Below are 25,638 nucleotides of genomic sequence, written 5' to 3'. Positions count from 1 at the left end.
CCCACCTGGGTCCGCAGCATGCCCTTGCCTGGCGCCCCCAATCGGGATCTCAGGCACCGAAAGCTTATATGCGCACCTAGGCCTGACATCCCAACGATACTGGCTGGAGCACTTACACCCGTAACATGCCCCTATCGGGCACCACGTGGGGGTCCCCCCCCCCCAACACAAGCATTCACTCCCCTGCTTTCCCTCCGATGGAGCTTTTGAGCACAGGTACTCGTGCCCTGCGCCCGAAGGGGGAGCTCCAGGTGGGTCCGTGAGCCCGCTCTGGTGCCCACACACGTGGCTCCAGGCCCACGCGGGTACACACCTCTCCAGCCTGCACACGCGTGTTTCACATGAGTCATACACCTGCCAGGCCGCCCAGGGCATCTGGCTTCAAAGCGGCATTCAGGTTGTTGCGGGAGCTGGCAGGGAAGGGAGGCCTAATTCCCACCTCCCCCATTCCTCTCGGAACACCCGCCTCCCCATATGTCCCTGGGGCACAGGTGGGACATCCCAGAACTGCCGCTGCCCAGTGGCGCCCCTGCATGTGCTATATTTATATTTGAAATGTGTACCTTTATATATACTTTTTATATGTAAGAACCGTTCCCCCCTCTTCCCGCTCCACGTTTGTACTTGGATTTTACCACCCCCACTAGGCTTCGTCCCAAACCTGCAAAAACCATTTCGCCAGGCAGGGATGTAGGGGGATTCGGGAGCAGCCCTCCCCCTCTCCACTGCGGACGGACATCCCACGTTCTTAAAGACCGGGGACCCCCCTCCCCCAAGGGCCGGACTGCAGCTCCAAATCCTGCAGCCCCAGAAACACAATCGCGGGGGTGGGTGCTGGCGGCGAGACGTTGCTTTTTGGTGTGTGTTTGCTGTTACCGCTTAAATTAACCCTGAGTGACGGCTTGCAATTCGCCACAAAGAGGCCATTTAATGCCCCCCACCACCCCACCTCGGGAGAAATTTCCACTTGCCCTCGAGTCCAGCTCAGGCCGCAAGCTACCCGCCCTCCAGGCCTTCGCTCCAGGTGCGCCCGGGCGGTGGAGGCGAGTTCCCTGCGGGCATCATGGACTTCAGGAGTGAGGGTGGGTGGGTTTTGGAGGGGTGGGAGCAGAGGCAGGGGGTTGTGCCGGGACTCTCCAGACGCTCCACTGCCCAATCATAGCTCTTCGATATCCCAGCCCGGCTGGAGAAAGTTAGATGGTACTCCAGCGTCTCCACCGGGTCCCCGGAAGAGAGAAGCTGGGCTGCACCCCATGTTGGCACGAACACTCCCTCCTCAGTGCCTCTGTGCAGTAGGTCGCGTGCCTGTACGTACCCTACCTGAGACAGCCCCTCCGCCAAGTGCGCCCCTCGACAGGTGCCTGTCGCCCACGGGCTCCTTTCATTGTAGCCTCCCTGGAGGTTCTCAAGGCGCCTGGCATTTCCCGGACCCCTGCAACTGACTCAAGACGGGGGGGAGGGGGCTCATGGAGGTAGAGGTGGTGGGGAGGTCTCCCCAGGGCCCAGGCAGGAGGAGGGAAGGTCGTGTGCTTTCCATGTCGCGGGCAAAATGGGTGCTGACGGTCACTGTCACTTGCGTCGCACACTGAGGGGTGGGAGAGGACAGCACATGCCTAGACCGTGCAGAAGGCCCAGAACCGGGGCGCGAAGGGGCCGCGGGACACCAGCGAGCCGTGCGCAAAGCCCGGCGCGCGCGTGCGCAGCGACGAAAAGGCGGGAAGCGGCGCTTCGAAGCCCCGGATGTGGGACGCGACCTGTGTGGCATGTGCCAGGGTGGCTCCGACGACGGAACCGCCATGGGTGCTGAGTGGAGAGTGGGGACCGCGGACCCCGGGGGCAGGTGAGGGGAAACTGGGAGCCTAGGTCAGGCTTTCGACCGTTTGCGCCGCCAGAGGCTTCTCAATGATCCCTCCCAGGCACCGTAGGCCCTCTGGTCGGTCTGGGTGGCGTCCTCCCGGCCCCTCGCTGTGCAAGCAGGGCTCCCTCTTGCCGGGGCGCAGCCTGCCCCTCACAGTGACACCCCCCAGCCCAACCCCCCAAAAGTGACCCCGCGCTGGTGGGCATGGAGGACTGTCCCGGTTCACCATTTGCTGCGTCAAAGGCCGCCGCGAAAAGGGGCTCCGATGTCGGCATTTTTGCCTTAAGGCTAGTTTGTCCCCCAGGCGCGCGGGGGTTGGGGGCTCAGGGCCGCCTGTGCCTCAGTTTCTCTCCTCCTGCGCCCATCCTGACATCCGACGGAGGATAATGCGCGTTGGAGGGCTTTAGCTGTGAATGCGATGTTGATGATTGCTGTGATTCTTTGGGTGCTTGGGAGGGTTTGGGGTTTAACTGCCCCCAAATCCGAGGACAGCTTGGGGGCGTCCCTTCGGAGAGGATCTCTCCGCGTCGCATAGTGAGCGTCGTCATCTCTAGACTACCCCGGTTTCCGAGGAGCCTCACCTTCAATCCCCGAGCCTTCTCTTTTGGGGGACTAAAGGCGGGGAAATTTACCAGGGTAGATTTTTGTTTGTTTCCAGGGTTGGCTGGGTTTGGGGGAGTTTGTCCTCCAGCGAGCGCGGGGAAGAAATGTGACTAAATGGCAGAAAATGCGCTTTCCCTTTCTCTCTCTTGTGCCTTCGGGCCGCGGGGAGTTGCGCAGCCTCTAAAAAAAAAACCTTTAAAAACCCAAAACCTCCCCTCCAAGTCCCTTTCGATCTACGCCACGTTCCCTCTCAGGGCTGATTTCTTGAATTTGGGGCGTTGAGGCCTCCCCACCCAGTGCTACCAGCCCTTTTGCAGCACTTCCTGGGCAGGCCAGGGGAGAGGACGGAAAAGTGGAAAAAGAACGTGTGCGCCCAGAGGACCCGACTTAACCTGTTGGAGGAGGAAGCTGGCCTCGGGCTGAAGTCCCCCAAGCCACCCCTGGAGCCAGAGCAGCCCCCGAGCATTCAGAGAAAGCCGCCCGTCCCCAGTCCCCTCGGAAGCCGGTCATAAACCAGACTTCTCATCACCCGAATTACTTAAATGAGCTTTGATGGTGTTCGGTCCTTTTCCACGTGCGGATGACTCAGCCCGCTGCAGCTGCGCCCGGGGAGGTGACCCTGGGGCAGCGGCTGACCCTGCTGCGCCCTGTACCCTGGACCCAGACGCGGCCCATCCCAGCAGCACCCCCCGCCCCAAGCTCCCAGACCACACTTAGCTTTTTTTTTCCCCCTTACTCTCCGAGTCTTTTTCCTCTTCTCTAAAAACATTTTTTTTTAATTTAAAGGAGTTTTATTACTTTTTTTTATATAAAGCATGTGAGACAGAGGCTGAATGGTAGAAACAGGCTGTTAAAAAAAGAAAAATACGTGCCGGTGACGCTTCGTGGAGCTGGCCAGCCTCTCCTGCCCCGCGACTAAGCTTGCGGTCGCCCGGATTCTCTAGTAGACCTGGGCGTGGGGCACCTGAGATCTCTGCCACTGAAAAGGCGCTACAGAAATGCAAGGAATTATGATTTTAATAAAATTGTCTCATTTAGGAGCGAGCTTCTGCGCTGCCTCTGTCGTCGGAGCCCGGGTTTGCCACGGCAAAGTCTGTAATCAGAGAAAAATACCAGCTTTGTTGAGGGTTAGAATATATCGTTGGCTAATGTGTGTGGTTTTCTTTTTAAATAATGCTAAGCATTGGAATAATTAAAGAGTGAGAAATAACTCGTCTCTCCTCTCTCCTCTCCATTCTGCATTGTCTTATTTAAGGGCGGAAAGCGCGCTTTTCGGCAGAGCTGGTTAGTTTTTAATGCGGGCTTTTTTTCTCACCCGCCGTTCCCTCCGCTCCGGTCTGATTCGCAAATCCCCAAACTGGCACAAACCGGGAAACTTGCGGCCGGCCGTTCTTCTCCCCGAGTTGGAGACAGCCCTCTCCTCTTCCCTCCCCCGCCTCTGGGCCCTGACCCATTGCCTGGTTTGCGCTAGAGCCGTTTAAAAAAGAAAGAAAGGAAGAAAGGAGCCGGGCTCTGGTACCCCGATGCCAGCCGAGGGCGCGTTTCCCAGGCGGCGGGCTGGTGGGAGAGTCAAACCCGGGTGTGGGGAAGCAACTTTGCTGCCTACTCTGCATCCTCTCCCCTAAAAAGAATCAAGTATTTCTAGAGATCGCCTGCTCAGAGGGCTCAGATCCCTTGTCATATTTTAAATTAAATTGAACAGTTCTTTCTTTCCAGCCCCATATGCAATAGGAAGAGAAAATGCGGTCTTGGAGAGCCCGCCTTGGCAACCCTGTGCCCTTGATAGAGGAGAGAGCTGCCCACTTGGGCTGGGCCTGGCATCCAGCCCCAGAGGAGTGCTCTTGCCACTGGCCACAGGGCCTGGATTTGGGGAGGAAGAGCAGGGTCCAGGGCCAGTGGCTGGGGATGGCCTGGAGAGATGTGGGAGTTGGGGAAAGGACTTTTTATCAGGGCTGCAGAAGTTCGGCTCTGGGCTGGTGGTGGGGTGCTGGTGGTAGGCGAGGTGGCTGCGGTGGCCCTTCCGCCAGGTGTGGGGTAGACCGCTTAGAAGGGAAAGGGGATCCTGAAGTGCCTGGGGAAGAAACAGCTCCCTGTGAGAAAGCAGTGGGAAAAATTGGCAATAAATGGGCATAGGGGCTAGTGCCCACAGGCACTAGTGGCTGTGAAGTGCCTTTGAGTTGCAAAGGGAGCTTTTTATTTATTTGCTTCAGGTGTTTTTCATTACATGTGTTTCCCTTTTATTTTCCTTGTTATTTGGTCCTTAGATTTTTCAGCGATCTCTTGTATTCGTCTTTTTACATAAGCAGAAACTTTTTTTTTTCCTCCTGAGAGAGATACTGTGGGAGGTATTTTGCCTTCAGTGCTTTCTCTTTCCTGCTTTTTTTAAAATTTAATTTTAAAATTATAAAGTAAATTTAGTGCTAGTGAAAGTGAGGGGGGAACCAGCTGGGGCTGGAGCCAGGGAAGGGGTAGGCAGAGGCAGGGTTCTGCCTCCCTTCCTGAGGCAGCCCCGCCCCAGGACCCTACGCCCAGCCTGGTGTCGCTTGCTCACTCTCTCTGTTCTCTTCTCTTGATGCCATTCTGCTCCCCTCATCTTCCTTCAGGGTTCTTGTGGACAGGGATGGGGACAGTGTATCCCAGTGGGTGCCCATTCTCCCCTTGGGAACCCCTGGCTCTGCAGAGTCACTTTCCTTCATGACCTACATACTGAGGCCCCCCATTCCCTGCCTGCCAGGCAAGCAGAGTGAGAGGAGGGGCCCTTGCTCCCCTCAGACACTAAGGCTGTTTGGCTTTCAGCTCGGCGGGTCCTGTTTGTCCCCCATACATGCCCTGTTAGTCTGCTAAACCCGCTGCACAGTTGGTTGCCCTGTTGATGGGATCAGAGTTGGGCAGGCATAGAGAGAAGACACACACACACACACACACACACACACACACACACTCTCTGCAGCAGTGAGGATGAGAGGGGCTTCTATTTGCCACACATTTTTGTGGTCACATGAATAGCACACTCTGCTCTGTAACACGTGTATGCACATAGGTGTTTGCATTTGACGATACTGGTGTGACAAGGAGGTATTTCTAAGCCATATAAATTATGAGAACTGTATAGCTTAAAAATTTAAGGCTTGTTCAGTAGTGCTGAAAATGTTTATTTCTTAATCTGGGTGGGGTTACATGGGTGTGTTCACTTTGTGAAAGTGTATCAAGCGGCCTAACTTACAGTGTGTGCACTTTTTATACCTGCCTTGCTTCAGTTAAAAAGTTTACTTAAAAAAAGAAGCCCCACTCTCAAAGGTAAAGAAAAACCTGTGTATTACAAAATAATAATAAAAATTTAAATAAAAATTTCCTCCAGCCTGCTTTGCTTAGTCCTTCCTGCTAGGAATGGTGGGAGGGCTTGTAAAAAATAGCGGGCTGATATAAAAGCTAGCAGGCATGTGGTCCATGAGGCATCCTGACCCGTCCACATGTGTGGAGTGCCTGAAAACCACCTACAGACAGGTATAGAGGTAGGATTTTAACATCTCAGGGCTAAAGGATAAGAAATGGTAAGGAGTAAGTTACTTGCCAATTACATTTTGCTGTCAACATCTGGAAAGCTAAATTGCAGCTGTTCTCTCTGCCCCTGCCCCCCACCCCCCCGCATTGCCACCTCTTCTTTTTTTTTCTGCACACTTAAATTTTTTGTACGCTTGCCATTTATACTTTGGTTTTCTGCACTGTTAAAACAATTCCATGGCTCTGTTCAAATTGGGTTGTTGGGTTTGAGTTTTTTTTTTAATGGATCTTGTAGTCTGACAGTATAATTTTTGGAGGGATTTATTTAAACAGGCCCAGGAGCCATTGATAATCCCCTCCCTTTTCTTTCGCCCTCTCTGTCTTCCCAGAACTGCTCAGGCCAGCAGTGAGGGGGAGAACGCTCGGCAGCCCTTGCCGGGCTCCTTCCTTTCGCCTCTGCTCCTCCGGGCAGGTACTGACAGCTTCGCCCTCCATGGCCCTTCTGTGGTGTTTTTGTTTTCTCTTCGCCCCCCAAAAATATTTGAACCAAAAAGCCTCTTTTTTTTTTCCTCCACCCACAGCAAACTGAAAGGGCTAGTGAACCGTGATTCAACAGAGTGAGGGCGCCTCTTTTCTTCCTTAGCATTAATTAACTCAAGTTCGTTAGGACGTTGGGTCTGTCGCCCACAGTTTTCTCTTGTGTGTGCTGAATCGGGTCATAGAGGGAGACTTCCCGTGCAAACAGTTTGTGTTGGAGCTGAAGGACGCAGAGGGGGAGAGAGGGTGAGAAAGAAAGGCAGCCGGGGAGGGACGGAGCGTGGCCGAGGGGTGGGCATGGTCCGAGCTCCTCAAGGCACCCCCAGTGTCATTCTCTGCAGGAGCTAGACACCAGGGAAATGTGGATTCTTGGGTTTCCTGGGCAATGATCCTGATAATAAAATAGTTGCGGGAGCAATACGTTTTGAGGAATTGAAAAATGACCTCTTTCTAACTCCTAAAATTGTACATTTTGGGGTTCTGGCCACTGCCTGTGGCTGAAGCAATTGCAAGAAAGAGGTTCCCTCAGGACCGAGGGGTGCCAGGCAGATCTGAGGGCAGGTGGTGAGGAGAAATCCTCCCTTGCTCCTTGTCTCTCCTGTGGCGGGGGAAACAACTGGTAAAAAATGAAGGGGGGTGTCTGGACTGATCCTGATGGAGCTCTTGCCGAGGGACTGGGAAGACCCCTGCCTTTTGGGTTTTGTCACCTTGCCTTGACCCCTCTGAAGGAGGGGATTTGCTGTGGTGCCTGGGGTGAGTTTTCAGCATTTTGCCATTTGCTCTGGCCTTCTCTCTCGACTTCCATATATTTTCACAGTGTGCTAGGCACAGACCTCATCTTCATGCGCTGGTCTCTCTTTGCCTTGCCTTTTGTCACTTTTTCAGTTCTTCTTCAGAAAGAGTTGTGAAGCTGGCCTATGTAGTTCTTCCCTCTTCCCGGGCCCTTGGCCACCATGAAGTGACACTTCCCAAGCCGGTTAGGGGTGTGAGGCTCTGCACTTCCCTTGCCCCCGGAAGCCCTTCCCTGTCATCTGTCCTTCACGCACTTCGGAGGGTTTCATCCCCATGCAGCCTGCCGACTGGAGAAGAGCGCTTTGGCCTTCCCGGCTTTTACTTCTATTTGGTGACACAAGGAAGTTTCAAGCTAAATAATGAATTAAAGACTAGGGTTTTTGTTTCCCATTCCTTGTAAAGGATGAGATGAAAGTAAACAATTTCCAGTTACCCTAGAGAGAATAGATTGTCTCCCCTAATATCCCCATTCCTACCCTATTTTATTCTGTGCCAAGAGGGTAAGGGAGATGTGCCTGGAGCAGAGGAGCATTTGGAGCCAGAACGAGGCTGCCTGTTGGCCCGATCCCAGGCCACCGCTCCTGGTTTGTAGTCTGGAGGAGAAAAGGAAGGGGGGGGGGGCGCGGTTTACAGGAGAGAAGTGTGCGGCCTGGCTGTGAGGCAGACCCTGTCCTAGCCCCAGCACCGGGGTGTGGGGCGAATCCATTCAGCCAGCATGAGGACACTAGAAAGAAACTGCGCAGAGCCGCCTTTCCTGAGCAGAGGAAAACAGGCCCAAGTCAGCCAAAAACCCGCTTTATCCAAATTATCCGAGCTCCCTCGCAAAGTGCATTTTCCGGTTTCCATTCCTGGAGTTTCCAGACTCTTGGATGATTTTGTTCTGACTGCAGAGCCCCTTCTCGTTGGCCCCCAACTGAGGGGAGGCCCCACCCTCCTCTAGGATAAGCAGCAGGGCCCCTTCCCTGGCTGCCCAGTGCTGCCGCTGCGTCATGTCTGCAGTTCCCTTTCCATCTCTGGCCGTTGTCTGGCCACTGTCTTCTTGTGGCCTTCCACGAAGCCGCGGTAATCTTGGGACAAGGTGGGAGAGCTCAGGGTTACGAAGCCGGCTTCTTTTGGTTCAGACCAAGGCTGAATTATAAAATTCCAACAATTGGGCAAACTAATTGGGGCCCTGTTTATGGCCTTTTTAATTTCCCGTGTCCTTTCATACCCAGGCTGCAGATATGCTTTATTAAAATAGATACTGGAATATCTGGTCATTTCTGTGAAGTTTTGTAAGTTATTTGCTCTAATTGCCTGTAGTTACCCAGATCAGCATGGGCCCAAGTGTCCAGGATCTGAAAGAATAAATCTGGGCCTTAAAGCCAGCAGGATGTGGACAAATAGGATTTTTTTTTTTTTAAGATAAAGAAGCCTCCTAAAATTGGCCCTGTCTTAAAATATACAACTTCTTATGCTTCTAGATGTTTCACTATAGGTAGGTGCGGGCAGGTTGCAAAACCTATCTCAGTCTGGGAAGATTATTTTGTTTCCTTGAAGAATTTTTAACAATGTATATGTGAGTGAGGTACTGTACATATTTTCCTATTTTTCCTCAAATAATCCATACAGCCTCAGTGGACAGGTCTGTTGTGTGGAGTTTTTGAAAACCATGCATTTCTTCTCATGGAGAAGCGGTCATTTTCCTTAACTGGTTTTTCTTTCTCTGCCGCGGTGCAGAGCCCTTTTCTGTCTTCTTATTTTTTCTTCCTCTGCTGTTCTGTTTCCCTCCATCTTTGTCCTTCTTTCTTTGCAGTTGTGGGCCCAGCTCGGCACTCTCTCTCCAGGTTTGGCTTTTTTCTCTTTTTTCGTTCTCCTTCTATTTCTCTTTCTCCGTGGCCCTTTCAGTCTTCTTCTGTTGGGGGCACATTTCTCCTAGTAATGGCTGAAACTGGCATGGGTATGTATTTTAGAAATGTTTCAGTGAAAACTGTTGCTGGTTTTTTTTTTTTTTTTTTTTTTTTTTTTTTACCAAATAGTACTCAACAATAAAAGAGGCTTTTCTTCCATAAAGGCAGCAAAATCCCTTTCCACAAACCAAAAGCCCATGTGAATTTTTAAAAAGTCTTATTTCTGGCTTCTCGATGATTTTTCTCTCCAATGGGGGAAATACCTTTCCCCCCCAATGTTTTCCTGCATTTCCTTTTTTCCCCCCTTGTCTTTTTTTTTTTCTCTTCCTATTACCAGCATCAGTGGCTTCCTTTCCCCATTTCCCACGTCCTTCTACTCTGTGGCCTGCATGTCCCCTTGCTCCTTCCATCACCTGAACTCTTACACTTGCCAGTGACTCAGACCTGGAGAAGCCTTGAATCGTATGAGGGATTTTTTGTCTTGATTCTGGTCTTTGGTGCAGGATGTAAAGCAGTCTGATCTCCTGCCTGGGGCTGGAGGGGAGAAGGGAAGGAGGCTGGGCCGGGAACAGGTAATCTTCCAACAGGAGCCTCCACTCTCTTAACAAAAGGGGGACAGTTTCCTTTTGTCTAGGGCTCATGAGGGGCGTGTCTGGGCTGATGGCCGCCACCAGTGGCATGCAGGAGGAGGGGGCCCACAGTGGAGGGTGCTTGAAATGTTTCTAATGGAACCTGAGCAATTCCTCTGTGTGCACCCAAAGTAGGAGGGGAGGAAGGGAGGGAGGAGAGGGAAATAGAGAAAGAGACCTTCTCATCTCCCTAAGCATCAGAATATCCTGGCCACTCCTCCAGAAAGGCCTCCCCCACTGGGAGCCAGCAGCCCATGGAGAGAATGGGGTGAGGGGAAAATATTCGCCTGAGAATCTTCTGCCCACCTGCAAGGTTATAGCCACTGGCAGGAGAAGGACAATTGACAATTGTTCTTCCTCCAACTTTCTGCCCTGGGAAAGGCCTGTTGCTTCTTCTGTTAAGAGAGCCTTGAGGGGGTGCTTGGGGCTCTTTGTGGGTCCCTGAGGCTCTATTGAGACACTCTTCTGCCGCCTCTCCTCTGATCTCTCTGCCGCTCCATGGAGTTTTGACCCCTAACCCCTCTCCAGGAGCCAATCGTGCATCTTGTCCTGTTTCCCTAACTTCTACATGGATCTTTCCATCTGTCATCTCCCAGCTGTGAGACTGTTGCTGCCCCCACCTCTATCCCTGACCCAGTTGTACCACCAGATTCAGATTCAACCCATGTCAAGCATGTCTCTTCTACTGTGGCACTGTGGTCTGTGAAGCGGAACATGCCAGGATTCTCCAGGAGGCTCGTGTTGGCCATTTTATGTTTGGTGTCTAATATTTAGTATAAATCAGAATTCAAGAAAAACACCTCCATGCCAAATATAAACTCACTTGTAATTTTTAATGACCTCATCTTGACTTTAGAAGGTAAAATTATTTCCACAAGGTGGAGAGGCAGGATTTGGTACCTTATGTCATGTCGCTAAGCTAACATCTTTGGCTGATTAGACTGAAGCTGGTTATTAATATGATGTGAATTATTGGACACCACCCTAAGAGGCCTGTCTCTGATACCACCTGCCTTCTGTACTCTCACGTCTAACCGTTTCTTTCAGGGATCAGCCATGAGCTCAGTTCACTTGAGATGGATCATTCAGGGCACAGACTGGGGTCCCAGGTGTTGGGCAGCCCCTCTCCCATTGTCAGGGTTCAGCGCCAGCCCAGGGCTGGATGTTTTATTTTGGCACGCCCCAGGTGCTCTTCCGGGAACCTTTCTGCCAACATAAAGGCCACAAAGCACAGGGTTTCAGTTGGGGAAGAAAGGGGCACGAGTGAGCAGTGACCTTTTTTCCGTTGCCAGCTGAGGACTGAGCCTCGCTGCGGGAGAGGGCGGCTGTAGGGATGCGGTTCTGAGTGGAATTGGATCCCTTTCTCCGTGTCTGCAGCCACATCCTTCCTCCTCTGCTTTTCCTTTCATGTCATATCTATTTCCTTCTTACTGTGTTTCGAAGGCCTCAAGCATGGCTGCTCCATAGCTCTAACTGGAGAGACCCCCTCAGAAGGGGGACTCCCCTCCCCAGTGGTCACCCTTTCTGCCTGCTGTGAGGAAGGTCCCAAGTGGAGGACCAGAGCAGGGGCTCTCCGGTGGGTCCCTTCTCTGTGACTTGATTTCCCCCAGGTGGCCTGTTTTTGATAGAGCCCTTTGCCGTTCTTTGTTGTGTCCTTTCTTAGCTCTTTTCTTTTTCATTTGGGTTTCTCATTTTATACTTCTGCACTTTGCACTGCTAGGGTTTGGGCCCTTTAGTCTAAATTGATTTGGGAGACAGGTAAGAAAACGAATCTCGGGTCAACTGGAGAGGGCAGATCTGGAGAATTAAATGCCTGTGCAGTGGTGAGGGGTGTTGGTTAGATTCCTTGCCTCTGCTCAGAGGTAGTGTCCATCTTTTTGGCTTTGTCACTTCTCCCCGGGTCTGGCTGTTGTTTGTGCCTGCGTGTAGAGCTTGTCAGGCGGAGTGCTGTGACAGGAGGCTATTTTAATAAACTGTTGCAGTTTCTCAAGCCGAGCTGTGTTGCGTTGGCATCCCTCGTCACCGCTAATGGAGCGTGCGTGGCTGGGTGTGGGCTGAAGGAGGAGGCTGAGCTTGCTGGGGGCTGGGGGAGAAGGGAGGGACATGTGGGGTGCTGGCCTCCGCCTTGTCTGAGAGTGCTCTTTCAGCAGCCAGACCTGGGGGCATCACAAGGTGGCAGTACCTTGGGCACCAGATCCCTGCCCTGGAAGTACTGCTGGCATGGACACTTTCTGAGCTTTCTTCTTATTTCTATTCATAGCACTGCAGGCTCGTGTGTATGTGGCCAGGGAGGAAAACTTCCACTCGCCCCTGTGTGCTCCATAGGAAGAAAAAAAAAAAAAGAAAGAAAGAAATAGAAACAGAAAAAGAGAGTGTGCAGGCCCAAGAGAAAGACTGAAACCAAAACACAGAGAGAAGGCGCAGCTGCTTCCCCAAGGCCTTCTGGGGCTCCCGCCCGCCAGCCCGCCCGGAGTCAGGCCTTTATTTATTTATTTTTCAGGCTTAAAAAAAAATTTCGAGTCTTCCACAATCCCAGTTCCCCCGCACTGCCCCACCCCACCCCCAGATTTGCTGGGTGGCTGCTGCCAAATGGACCCGAGTGGGAGCCTGGAATGAAAAATTCATAACTGCTGGACTTTGCTTGTTCATTAGACGTGAACTTGTCGATTGGGCAAATTGTTTTTGGTCTCCAACTGCCGGGGGCTCTCCCCACCCTCCCTGCTCACCCGGTTCCCTCCTCCCCTTGGACGCAGCCATTGGCTGCTCGCAGATGTCTCTTTGCCAAATAGGTGGATCCTTCTCTCCCTCTCTCTCTCTCTCTCTCTGTCTCTTTCTCCCCCCACCCCTTTTTACTGGCTTGGCACAAGCAAATGGATGGGGATTGAGCCTGAAAGGAGAGAGAGAGAGGGAGTTTGAGAGAGAGAAAAGGAGCAAAAAAAAAAAACACCCCAAAAACCCAACCAGTGCGCACACACACGCGCACACTCACACACACGCCCCATCCCATCCACGTCCTCCCTCGATCCTCGATCTCTCCCTCCCCCCCTGCTTCCTTTCCTCCCTCCCTCACTCCCTCTCTCTTTTGCACGCGTCTGCCAGCAACGGTCTGCAGCCGGTCAGAACTCGTCCTCTTCCCCGGGAATCTGCGAGCTCCCCCTTTTCCTCCGATCAGGCAGCTCGAAGTTTACACCCCTGTGCCGCTGCCAAAGCCGAAAGCCTTTTTCTTCAGCTGCCGCTTTTTCCCTCCTGGGTTTTGTTTTTGTTTTTGTTTTGCACGGGGGGTGGGGTGGGGTGCCTTGTTGGTTGCGGGGAGATGGTGGGAGGCTGGTTTTGATTTTTAAATTTTGCATTTTTTTTTTAACTGGAAGAGGATGCACAGGGGAAGAAATTGAAAAAAAAATTTGTTGGCTTTTGTTTACCTGGCGTGTGTGGCAACCGGCTCGCTCCCTCTCTCTGCTTGCTATCCCTGACCTTTCTTTCTTTTTGCTCCTTTTCAAAAAAAATATTAATTTCCCCCTTCTGTGCAATGGAGCATGGGGGGGGGAGGAGGGGGAAGGGTTTGAGAATCCACCCAAGCCCGGCCCCTATTCCCCAGAACACCAATAATAACCCCCTTTAAAACATTTACCTTCCTCCTCTGCTCCTCCTCCTCCCCCTCCCCCCACCCGCCCCCAACTCACAACTCTTTTGAGTCCAGAATCTCAGAATCGGGCGTTGGGCTTTGCCGGGTGCTTCAGATCAATGGTAATTATTTAATTTTTTCCAGTTTTATTTTTGTAAACAGAAATCAATTATTATTTAAACTTCAAACAAGCAAACAACCAAAAAAAAAAAAACAAACAAAACCGAGAGAGCCCATCCTTCTGTCACCTGACTGAGTGGGAAAGAGGGTGAAGGGGTTGTGGGAGGCTGGGGAAGGGGTCGCAAGAAGACCCATGTAGCTTTTAACCCTAATGTGGCCGAGACAAGCACCTTATTTGTGCTAACAAGAAGTGTTTTGTTCATTATTACTGTGATTAACATTAGTATTGGTGTCGATAACAAAGCTGAAATCACATATTTAGGATTTAGGTCTGATTAAAAAATGCTGGGGTGGATGTTCCAACTGGATCAGGAGAAAAGAAAATGAAAACAGCCTGGGGAGAGGGAAGCCTGATCTGTTTCCTCACTCGCTTGCTCGTGGATGTCATTTTCTCTCTTCTTGGGGGCGGCCAAAAATCGACCGGTGTCGGGGACCAGAGGCGGCCCCGCACGCCCCCGTGTGTGCGTCCACGGGCGTCTGTGCAGACGGACACTGCGCCGGGGCGAGCTGACAGGAGTTCACGGCTGCGATAGAACATGGAGATGTCATGGGCGCGACAGAGCCTGGCGGGGATACCAGCAGCGTGTGTGTGTGGACGGCAACGTTGTCTGTGCGCGTGTGTGTGAGTGAGTGAGGGAGAGAGAGAGAGAATAGGTGTGTGTAGAGTCTCCCGGTGCCTCTATCTGGCTGCTGAGGCTGAGATGGGAGCAAGTGGCTGGCGAAGCTGGTGGTGGCTTCAAACCACACTTTTGTAGAACAATCGCAAGAGAAAATTGTTGGGGGGAGGGAGGAGGAGGAGAAGGCGGTTTTCCTTGTGCCCCCCCTTCTAACGCTGCTTTTCTCCTTCTCTCTTTCCCCCTCATCCCGTCTTCCCCTCCTCCCGTCCTCCCTCGCCCCGCATGCTCCCGGCTTGCCGCCTGCAGGATGAGTTCCACCCGTTCATCGAGGCACTGCTGCCTCACGTCCGCGCTTTCTCCTACACCTGGTTCAACCTGCAGGCGCGGAAGCGCAAGTACTTCAAGAAGCATGAAAAGCGGATGTCGAAGGACGAGGAGCGGGCGGTGAAGGACGAGCTGCTGGGCGAGAAGCCCGAGATCAAGCAGAAGTGGGCATCCCGGCTGCTGGCCAAGCTGCGCAAGGACATCCGGCCCGAGTTCCGCGAGGACTTCGTGCTGACCATCACGGGCAAGAAGCCCCCCTGCTGCGTGCTCTCCAACCCCGACCAGAAGGGCAAGATCCGGCGGATTGACTGCCTGCGCCAGGCTGACAAGGTGTGGCGGCTGGACCTGGTCATGGTGATTTTGTTTAAGGGGATCCCCCTGGAAAGTACTGATGGGGAGCGGCTCTACAAGTCGCCTCAGTGCTCGAACCCCGGCCTGTGCGTCCAGCCACATCACATTGGAGTCACAATCAAAGAACTGGATCTTTATCTGGCTTACTTTGTCCACACTCCGGGTAGGTCGTTCTCAACCATTTTTCCCCCTCATTTTATTTTCCTTGCTGGCATTTGTTCTGTTTATTGTTCCTCTAGTTTCCAAGCGATAACTCACCACGGGCCTAACTGGTGTATGCCCGTCCTGCGGGGCCTGCAACACGTACTATGGGCCTTTTTCCTTTTTCCTGTCTTCTGTCTCCCCACACCTGTTCTATTCTTCCTCCTCTGCTCCCTGGCCATGGTATCGACTTTGTGCATCTCCATCTTTGGAGGACTTATCTGATCAGAAAGATGCTGCAGGTCTTAGGATGGGGACATGATGCCCCCAGAATTATCCATGATGGTGAGAGTTTGAGATGAACAACAACAGCAAACCAATAGTTGCTCTTATTAAAATGAGTCAGAAGAAGTATTGAGGGGCAGGTGCTAGTTTTACTGCAGCTTCACCTCCAGTCCCAGGAAAAAATGGGTTTGGTACAAGCGGGATGGGCAGGAGTTCGGTGGAGAGAAGGGGCATGTGAAACCCTGGGATATGAGACTGAATGAACAGAAAAGAGGAGAGAAGATAGTAATGGACAGATTCTGTGGCCTAAATACTCAGGCGGGAGCTGTTTTGGCTGGGATTTGGCTGTCAGAGAGTATGAAAGTAATTTGATTTCATAGAGAGTGAAAACAAGCACGAGATTCCTTGAGCTCTTTCCCTTCTCCTTATTTCAGCTAAAGTGGCAAGGCCTCAGGATGGATGCCCACAGCCCTGGCACTCTGCTGGGGAGCAGAGAGGCTTTCTCAGGGCACAGGCGTGGCAGGGAGCAGTGTTGCTGTGGAAGAGATCTTAAACAAGCAAACAAACAAATAAAAAACTCTGTAAAATCTCCTTTTCCTTTTGTGTTCCAAGTAGTTCTGCTTCTCTTTGCTTTTCCAGTTTTACCCTGCATTTTGGGTCAGGGTGGTTTAGTTCTCCTCCTCTGTTCCTTTTTTTCCCTTACCCTTTCCCTTTTTATAATTTCTTTCCGCTTTTGTTTTCTTACAAATTGAAACAGAGATGGCTGGTTAATTTTTAGCCTCCACTCAGCTACGCCCAATTTACTGCTGCCTTTGAAACCTAAACGGGCGGCACTCTGTGATTAAGCAAGGCAGAAGTGTGTTTACATTATGCCCAACCAACTTGTAATGAGAGGGCTACCAAACCTTTCTCTCTCTCTCTCTCTCTCTGTGTGTGTGTGTGTGTGTGTGTGTGTTTCCTTTCCACCATTCCAGTATTGTTTCCCCTTCATTTCCCTTCTTCCTCTCTATGCGAATTTGAGAGAATGTGGCCTAACTTCAACTCTCGCAAAGGTTGTTTCCCCACGAGTGTGTGTCTCTGTGTCTTCCTTCCTGTTCATTCACAAAAAAGAAAAGCGATTCACAATGACTGTGGTCACCCCCTTGCCTGTTTGGGAAGTTGGGAGGAATGATATAACTGGATCCAGAAATAAAATTCGGGTCTGGGGGTGCTTTCAGCACTGCATCAGGAATGTAATCTAGACTAGAGTGAGCCCTGAGTTTATATGTTGGAGAATTGTGCAGAGGAGAAGGTGGTATTGGAATTCTTGTCCTGAGAGGTTGCTTTGGTAACTGGTTAGAAGCAGGGGACACCACTCTCACCCCCCAAGTCCCTGCCTACTTCTGTGGATCTTTCTAGGCCTGCACCCGGCCCTGTGTGACCATCGTGACCCGTCATGCAGAAGGGCCAGGTGCCAGTCATTCCCCCTCCCTTCAGCTTGAATTTTTTCTTTTTTCTTTTTGGAAAACAGACTGAGAGGGAAAAAAATGTTATCCCCTCATTCTCTGTCTATACAGCAAGCCAGAGTGGGGAGGGTGTGTGCCTGGTAGTATTGGAGGTGACTGGTGGCTTGCAGAAGGCTCGGAGCCTCGAGCTTACCAGTGTGGCCATCAGATACTTCTGCACAAGGGGATTCTGCACCTTCCAATTTTAGAACCAGGGGCTCGAGAGCATCTAAGATGAAAATCAACACTCATCTTCCTCTGAGCTGGCTTCCTCCAACCCCACTCTCTGACTGGATCCTTGTAGCTGAGTTGTTTCCCTGGCCTCTTTTATTTTAGGCCGAATTCTTGACTGCTGCCAGCGTGGGGCTAAGGTAAGATGAAAAGTATGTGAGGAAGGAGACCGTTTCCTGGCCAGAAGAAAGGCCTCCCATGCCTCCCTGCCAGCTTAAGAGATCATTCGCCCAGGAATATGAATGAATTCATACTCCATTCCATGTAGCCGAGGCCACTTCTCTGGGCTGGGGCTGAGGCCAAGTCTCCTCTACAAAAGCAGAGTAGGGAACTAAGGGTGTATTTTATATCATTCAGGCCCCAGACTCTAGATAATTTCAGTGAAGGTAGGATTTTTCTCACTGGAATTGCTTTAGTTTGAGTGTGCCTTCCTGAAGTGAGTTGGGGCGAGTTGGTGCATCTCAGGCCACCAGTGGGCCGCATCACTTGTTCCTCTTTGGAGTTGGGTTGGGTAGTCTTGAGATGGCGCAGAGCAGGCATGGCTTCCGCCTTGAGCTGGCCCACTTTGCTAGAAAATGTCTTCTGTGGCTGAGCCACCAAACAGCATCGATCTGTGGGCACCACTTTCTCCATGCCCATGCCTGCCAGACACACTCAGCAGAGCTGCCACTTGCTCCTTCCTTCCAGGATGATAAACTGGGGACAGGGGCCGGGATGGCACAGGCTCAGACAAGAGCTGCTTTGGACTCTGGAATAAGTGTTTTTCCTTTTCTTAAGACAGGGCTGAAGAGCCAGATCTGGGCTGAGCTGGGGGTCCTGGGTTTGATGACAGTAACGGTGACGTGGTGGTAAATGTGGGGGTGTGGCTTTGCTCCCAGGTGCCATTGTCACCCATGGCCTTCCTGAGCCCTTGTTATATCCCAGATGAAGCTTCAAGAGATGACATGTTTGAGAGGGAGTAAAGGACGTGTGTTTGGCGTTGAAACTCCACTCCCAGAATATTGGGTCCAAATACAGAATACTAGGTCCAAAAGGCTGCCATGAGGCTGGCCTTCCTGCTGGGAAGGAGTCTCTCTGTGTGTCTGTCTGTATTTAGGAAGGGAGGTTGAGGCAGGGCAGGGTCAGAGAGCACTGCTGTGGGGAGGAGGGTATCCATTTCCTGGTGATATCCTTCCATTCAAAGCGGGTATCCCAGAACAGGTGGCTGGGGATGGGTGAGCTGGGGAGGGCCAGGAGAGAGACCTCTGCTTGTGTGAGAAAGGATGGCCGAGCTGGCCTAGAACTGCTGCTAGACTATCTCTAGAGTTTCTGCAGCACCCTGAGGGTGAACCAGTGCCTTCAGACCTTCCCTGACACCTAAGCCTTGGTCCTAGGAAAGAAAAAAAAAAAAATCCAAAACTAATAAAATACTTGAGCGAATGGAACTGTCAGCGTCTCCCTGTCAGATCCCTCCTGTGGGCATGCAGCGGAATCCCCACGAAGTCCAGGTATTTGAGTTGTGGCTCTTTTCTTTATCTAAACTCTTTAATGATGGAGCGCTTCCCACATAGAAAGAACTCCTGTGCACCCACCACTAGTGCCAGCAATCACCAGATCACGGCCAATCTCAATTCAACCATCCTCCCAACTGCCCACCCACACTGAGTTATTTAGAAGATCCAGGCATTATAGCTTTTCATCTGTAAATGTTTTTGTGCACATCTCTAAAGATAAGGACTCTTGAAAAACCAAACCACAATACCACTATTATACCCATTAAAAATTCAGCATGTTTTTTTAGTATCATCAGATACTGGTTAATGTTCACATTTCTCTAAATATCACTTAATTTTTTGTTTATGGTTTGTTTGAATCAGGATCCAGATGGGGTCGGTCCTGCATTGCGATGGGTTGATCAGTCTCTAAAGACTCATCATAATCTCTAGGTAGTCCTTCTCCTCTTCCTCTTCCTTAGTCTTGGTTTCTTTTCTGGCAGTTGTCATTGTTGTTGTCGTTGAAGGAAACAGGTTGTTTGTCCTGTGAGGTTTCCTCAGCTGGACTCTGCAGGCTGCGCTGCCCCGGGTTATTCAGTGAGTGTGGTGCTCTGAGAGCAGATTTGGCCTCCCCTCCCTCCCTACCTTCAGGTCCTGTTGCAGGAAATGGGTTAGCACCTGAGGATTTGTCCAAGTGAACTTTTTCACCTGTGGGGTTGCCGTCTCAGGTATGAGAGCCTCTTGGTTTCGGCACTCTAGTTTAGGGTTTGGGGCTTTGTAGCAAGCACTAGTTTTCAGGTCTGAGGGAGGGCTGCCCATCCACGTCCTTCCTTGGCGGTGGAGGGCATTGTTCAGCTGTGTCCATACTGCCAAGACCGGGCTGGTGCCAGCGAGGTTCCCCAAGCCTTTGCTGGATGCCCAACCCGTCTGTTGGCTCTGGGACTAGTATGTGGGAGGGTCCACAGGAGCACCCGCCGCTTTCTCCGGGTCCACCCCCACCATGGACCCTGTGCCGCCTCATCCATTGCCTCCTTTTTCAAGTCCCAGAAATGCCACTGGTCTGTGTCTCTGAGGCAGCGCCATCTGGTGCCAGGGCTGACAAAGATCGCAGGGCCCTGGAACTGACACCTAAAATTAGCAGGATCTACAGATTATCTTTTAACCCAATGTAGGGTCCCCTTTAGAACATCCCAGAAGAGGTGTCACTGTCATTCAAAGGTCAGCTTTGGTTGTAAAATTCTTCCATTCTTCCATGTCTAGCTTGTAGGATGGTTCCAGGGATTAAACCAGCTAATATGTAAAGATACCGGCACATAGCAGGATGGCAGCTGCTGTGATTGAGAACAATTGTTATGATTTAGGGAGCCCAAGGCTGACTCTCTGTCACCTTTAGTTGTTGATCTTTTTTTCTCTTAAGGGATGACCCAGGTGAAAGCTGATTTTTCTGTAACAGGACAGCATTTGAAATCCCAAAGGCAGCTCTTATGTCTCCCTTGCACCCTTCTCCCCAGGAAGCTGTCTCCTCTCCAGCCTGAATGTCACCAGTCCCTAATGCCTCCCACATTTCGCATGGCTCCTAGTGCCCTTGCCATTTTGGTAACCACCTCCTGGAAGCCCTCTGGTTTTAGTCCCTCTGATTCATAAAATTTCTGAAACTAGAGTGTTCAGAATTGAACACAGAAACTCCAAGCATGATCAGATCCTAGCCAGCCATGGTGGCTACATAATTTTCAGGGCCTTCCAGCTACATACTTTGCAGGGCTCAGTGCAAAATGAAAATGTGGGGCTCCTTGTTCAAAATTTTTAGGAATTACAGCACGACATCAGTTAGAGCGTTTAACCAAGCGTGGGGGGCACGCAGGTTGCACACCCATGAAGCTGGCCCAGGCCGCCTTTGTTTTGGACATTCATGTCTGTTAATACAAATTGGGGTGCTGGGTCTGGGTGGTGTGGAACAATGATGGGGCTCAGGCTGGCCTCAGAGGGGGGCATGACCCCAAAGAGGAGAACAGAAATGCCCAGACCCAATCCTTATGCTTGGGCTTGGTCTTATTCTAAGACTCCTTTGACCACCTGCTCTTATCCCTTTTGTTCATAGTGCTGTCCACCCAACCAGTCAAGAGCTCCCATTGCCTACAACATGCAGGGGGTGTCTCAGTAGAGCGCTCGCTCTGCTGGCTGAATTGGAGGCTATGGCATGGGGGATAAAAGAGTCACCTTTGTTGGAGCTTGAGCCAGCAAAGCGCCGACCGTGAACAAGCCAGAGGGGACCTAGAGGCCTGATCCCATAATTATGGGCATGGTGAGCAGCTGTGCTCTATTGCCGACCCAGAGGAAACAGGGCTACTCTGCAGCAGGAGGGCTGGGGTCCAGACGTGCAGAAGGACTTCCTGAGAACATGGTTTACTTTTTGGCACTTCCAAAGCATGGTAGAATTCCCTTTATTCATGAAATGCACACTTAGTCAACTTACTGTGAGCAAGGCCCTGGCCTAGGGGTTCCTAGATCTCTAAGAATAGGAGAATCTTGCATGTACCTGGCAGGCTTTGGGTAAAGGCCCGATGATATCTTCTAGAAGGCTTCCTCCCGTAGGCATAGGCGTGAACCTGCAGTGACCCATGCTGGAGGGGAGGGAAGGCCCAAAGGGCCTTATTTGGGGGATAGCTCACAGTGGGCTGTGAAGTGGGAGGCAAGGTCCTTCTTGGCCACCCTCTAGTGTTACAGAGACCTGGGATGCCAGAGGAAGAATGGGTTAGAAGGGGTAATGAGGCCAGCGCCACGTTCTCCCTCTGTTCTGGCGTCCTGTAGCAGCTGGGCAGAGAGGGGACAGCTGAGTGTCCCCCTTTCTGCCTAAGGAAGAAGGTGACTCCCTCCTCACCCCTTTTTCTCTTTGCCCTGTCCGTCCCACCCCTCCACCCCCGCCCCTCTGTCTCAGGAGCTGCCACGCTTCAGTTATTTTATCCTTCAGTGTCCGATTCAGAAGTCTTTTCAAAGGCCCCAGCCGTGTCAGCGCGGTGCTCGCACAAAAGGCCTCTTTGATTTCTTGTTTGTTTTCATTTGCCAGTGGAGGGGGAGGGGGGCAGGAGAGAAAGAGCTTCTGGGTTTTAAAATTTTTATTTGGGTTGCTTCATTCTCAGAGGAGTTGTCTCCCTGGAACTCCTTTCTGAGTTGGGGGCTCGGAGTTGAACGGCAGCCTTCTGAAGAGAGGGCTAGTGTTAAGAGTGGAGGGTTGGGTGGGGCTCCCAGGGTGACAGGGGGAGGTATAGGGGTTTAAATATAGTTATTGATTCACCCTACAAACACTTTGGGCAGATCTTATGTGCTAGGCCTAAGGGTAGCCCTGCCTGTTGGGTAGAGGAAAGGTCTGAGGTGTCTGGCACATGACATTCCCCTGTGTGTTGCATCCTTCGAGGACTCCTCACAGCTGTGGATTTGCACAGTTGTGAACTTTGACTTTGTTATTTTTCCTTTTTCGTCCCAGATTCCGCCTTTAAAGGGGGTTCTACTAGCATACACACTTCTTCAGTACTTCAGAATACAGGTTGGGGCTTCCCACTCTACATCAGAGAATAGGGAGAGGGAGTGAGAGGTTTATAGAGCAGCTAGGTGTCTTCCTGGGAATGGTGTGCAGAGGACCTGGGCCCACAGCTTGTTTTGGACTTTGAGGGCAGGTCAGTACTGCTGAGACCTTGGTGAGTAGGGAGTTGAGGCCGAAAAGAGATGGAAGGCCATGCTTGCCCAAGGTTTCGAACAAGAGACACCCAAACCAGTGCCTGTTGGGGTGCGTACCTTAACACATGTGGGCACCTCCCTACATCCCAGTAAGAAGAGGTGCAGCCTGCTGGTTTACATGCCCGTATGGAGGTCTAATTGTCAGGGCTTGGGAAGAGAGTGCCACAGACCGAGACTCGGGCAGGTGGTCACGGGCATCAGCAACAGGGAAGTGTGCCCATTGGGTGAGGGGGGGCTCGCAGGGCCTGGTTGGCAGACGGGAGGAGGAGGCTGGGGGGCTGAGAGATAGATAAATATAGCTGATGGCATTTCTGATGATAGGTTTTTCTTGGCACCAAGGGCACCGTGGAAAACAGCACGACAAACGCCCGGCCCTGCAGGCCGCCGTCGCCATTTTAAGCATGTTTGAGTTTAAGGGTTGTTGGTGTTAGAATAGGGTCCCAGGAGGCGGAGGGCCTAGGGAGGAGAAGTTTGGCTGGACTGGACCTTACCCCCCAGCTGCCTGGGTTCTTTACTTTGTCTATAATGGATATCTCGTACCTTATTTCCTGGCCCTTTGGGGATTTAAAAAATATTCTGGGGCTGCCCTTTGTGGGTCTGTCTCCCAAGTGACTTATTTCACCACCAGCTGCCATGGCCTATCAGTAGGGGGCATCTTGGCTCTTCTCTCACTCCTGATGCCTTACTGATGACATGGCATGCCACCACCATCCCCGTACAGGGTACTTATTAGCTGTTATTTGGGGACACCCAATAACTTAAGGGATACCTGTTTGTCCAGGCTCCTAACAACTTCTTGTCCCCTGTGGGCATGCCCTTGGTCTCTATCCCCTGCTTTAATTACATTTTTCCATTGAAGGCCCTCTATGGCTTTAGCACCAGGCTAAGTCCTCTCTATATATTAATTCCCTGAATTCTCACCCTGATTCTAGTTTTAAACCTGTGCTCCTGGCTGGGTGTGTGTGCACTCAGGTGATGTGTATAATGTGTGTAGTGAGGAATCAGCAAACCAGACCTGGGGACCAGGGAGGCTTCCTAGAAGACAACCTACTTGACCTGCACCTTGAAAGACAGTGAGGAATTAGCTCGTTTTGTCAGCTGCCTGAGCCTTCTCAGTGTGCCTGGAGCTGATTCCCTCCTCACAATGGTTGAGTGATGTAGACAGGGCAGGTATTATTTTATCTACTGTACAGAGGAGGACCCGAAGTACAGAGATGTCAGGAGACTCTGGTCACATGATGAGTTTCCGGCAGAAGGGACCAGGTTCTAGGCCACTGGTACCTCGAGCTCATTCTGAGGGCATCGCTGCTCCTTGAACTTCATCAGGATTACTGGCTTTGGCAGAGTCTCAGAGGAGAAAACCTCATGGGTCCCTGTTGGAGCCAGTTTCATCATTGTGGTCTCTGTCACTCTCTAGAAGAGAGCCCAGCTTGCGGCTCAGCTCAAGGGCTCCCCCAGTGGCTGAGTATGTGGGGTGGAAACAGAGAATGGGCACCTGGCCCTGTCCTGACACTGGCCTCCCTCCCTCCTGACAGGCCATGGCTCCCTGGATCCCTGCCACCAACCTCAAGAGGCAGCATGCTAGCATAGACGGGCTGAGTCTAGCATAGACAGGGGCCAGGTTGGCTGGATGCTCTCACCCTGCTGCAGCCAGCTCTGCTTCTTTTCATACCTCCCTGGAGCATGGGGGAGGGATCCCACCTGACCTTCACAGGTAGAGGGGGCAGGAAGTCTAGGTGTGAGGCCAGGCAGGTTCTGCTAGACCTTGGGATTCCTGATCCTTGCACTGTCACACCCTTTTCCTGGGAGTGTCCTTGGAATCAGTTTGAAATAAAAATGAATGTAATTATCATAATTAACCAGGTGATCGCTGGAAGTTTTACAATAATCTGCTACTCATTGCCTTTTTCGCTCCTTCACATTGACTCTCACCTTTACCCCTTTCTTAAAGTTGGAAAACTCTCGGGCTGTGTATATAAAAACTCTCCTAGCATGACTAGGGCTGGGTTCAGGGAGGGGATGGCTCACCACTCTAGATTTTCCTCTGTGTCCATGGCTAATTAGACAGAGGCTTACCTCTCACCATTGATATCAGCTCCCCTCGAGCAGCATTTCCCAACTGCGGAACTGTTGACATTCGAGTGAGATCATTCTGTGTCTTGGGGGACTGTCTTGGACATTGTAGAGTTTTAGCAGAATCTCTGGCCTTGACCCACTAGAAATCAGTTGCACCTCCCTCCCCAAGGTGTGACAACCAAAAATATCTCCAGACATTTCTAAGAGTTCCCTGGGAACAGAATTATGCATGGCTGAGAACCTCTGGCCTGGAAGAAACATGGATTCAGACAGAATGCCACCTGCATTCACCTCTTGCCTCACTGCCAGTTTAGGTCCTCATTTACCTTGTGTTGAGTGTCGACTGAACCTCTGAGCATCATCTGCTCCTGTGCGTCCTGTGTTGTTTTAGCTTTTCCGGATAGCAGAGCCCTGGGCTGAAGCAGTTTGGGGGCTTTCCGCTTTCACCTCCCCCTGGTTGGAACTGTAAGTCTGCCTCCAAGTCCTCTACTGAGTTATTCCTCTCTGATTTTTTGCATAGTGGTCTCTGTGTGCTGGGGTTGCTGATCTGGGGAACAGGACAGGGGATCTGCTACTGGGCTGACCCAGGCCTGTGCAGCAACCGGTAATCCTGTCAGGCCCATATCAGACCCCAAAGAACAGCAGACGTTTGTTTCTGCAGCATGAGGCACGGAGACCAGAACTGTTGTCTGGGTCTTAGTACTACTCTTTTTAAATGATTTGATTTTTTTTTATTATAGTAGTAAAACACATTCTTTGTAAAAATTTAACAATAGAGAATGTGAGAGACAGACAGGTTCCCCAAACTACTGTCCTGTGCCTGAGACAACTTCACTTCGCAGATCCATGTTAGTTCTTCGAATTTTTTTCAATTCATATATCAAGTAACTTTTAAATATAGAGGTATCTATTTTAAGAGCAGATGGTATGTTTGGGCTAATTGAATTGGCTCCGTCAAGTGCCATTGTGGTCTTAACTCTTCCCACCCGCTGCCTTTTGTACCCTCACCCGCATCATCCCAAGTGCAGAGCCAATGTCCCTGTCTTCTTTTCCTTGAGGTGACAGTTTCAGCGTGTCATTCCTGGGAGGAGTGACCAGCAGGGCATGTACTGCTGTCTGAGCGGTTAGGATCCCACGCTGGGGGATTCCTGCTGGTGGTATAACCCCGACCACAGAAGTCAGGGCCTAAGCCTCAGCCTGCCCTGAGATCCCCGCCAAGGGGGCTGCGGCTGGAGGGAGGGGCCCCTGGGAAGTATCCTGCTTGGCTGCACCTGGCTGGCTTGGCCTCTGGAGTCGACTTCCCAAGTCTTCTAG

General features: G+C 51.5%; 1 protein-coding gene across 13 annotated transcripts in view; it reads left to right on the top strand.

Annotated features, from left to right (window-relative positions):
* The window catches only part of NFIX (nuclear factor I X), a 103,085-nt gene that overhangs the window by 15,008 nt on the left and 62,439 nt on the right, over positions 1–25,638 (top strand). For 3 of the 13 annotated variants that reach the window (XM_030820685.1, XM_030820683.1, XM_030820678.1), the window contains exon 2: positions 14,535–15,066. In XM_030820685.1, the coding sequence (XP_030676545.1) occupies positions 14,535–15,066 (532 nt within the window). Of the gene's footprint in view, positions 1–12,911; positions 13,554–13,651; positions 14,238–14,534; positions 15,067–15,763; positions 17,387–25,638 lie in introns of those variants that run through there. The other 10 variants (XM_030820686.1, XM_030820680.1, XM_030820684.1 and 7 more) reach the window with 10 other exon arrangements.

This window comes from Nomascus leucogenys, chromosome 10 (assembly GCF_006542625.1).
Source record: "Nomascus leucogenys isolate Asia chromosome 10, Asia_NLE_v1, whole genome shotgun sequence".
NCBI lineage: Eukaryota > Metazoa > Chordata > Mammalia > Primates > Hylobatidae > Nomascus > Nomascus leucogenys.
This window is presented reverse-complemented; position numbering and strand designations above follow the sequence as displayed.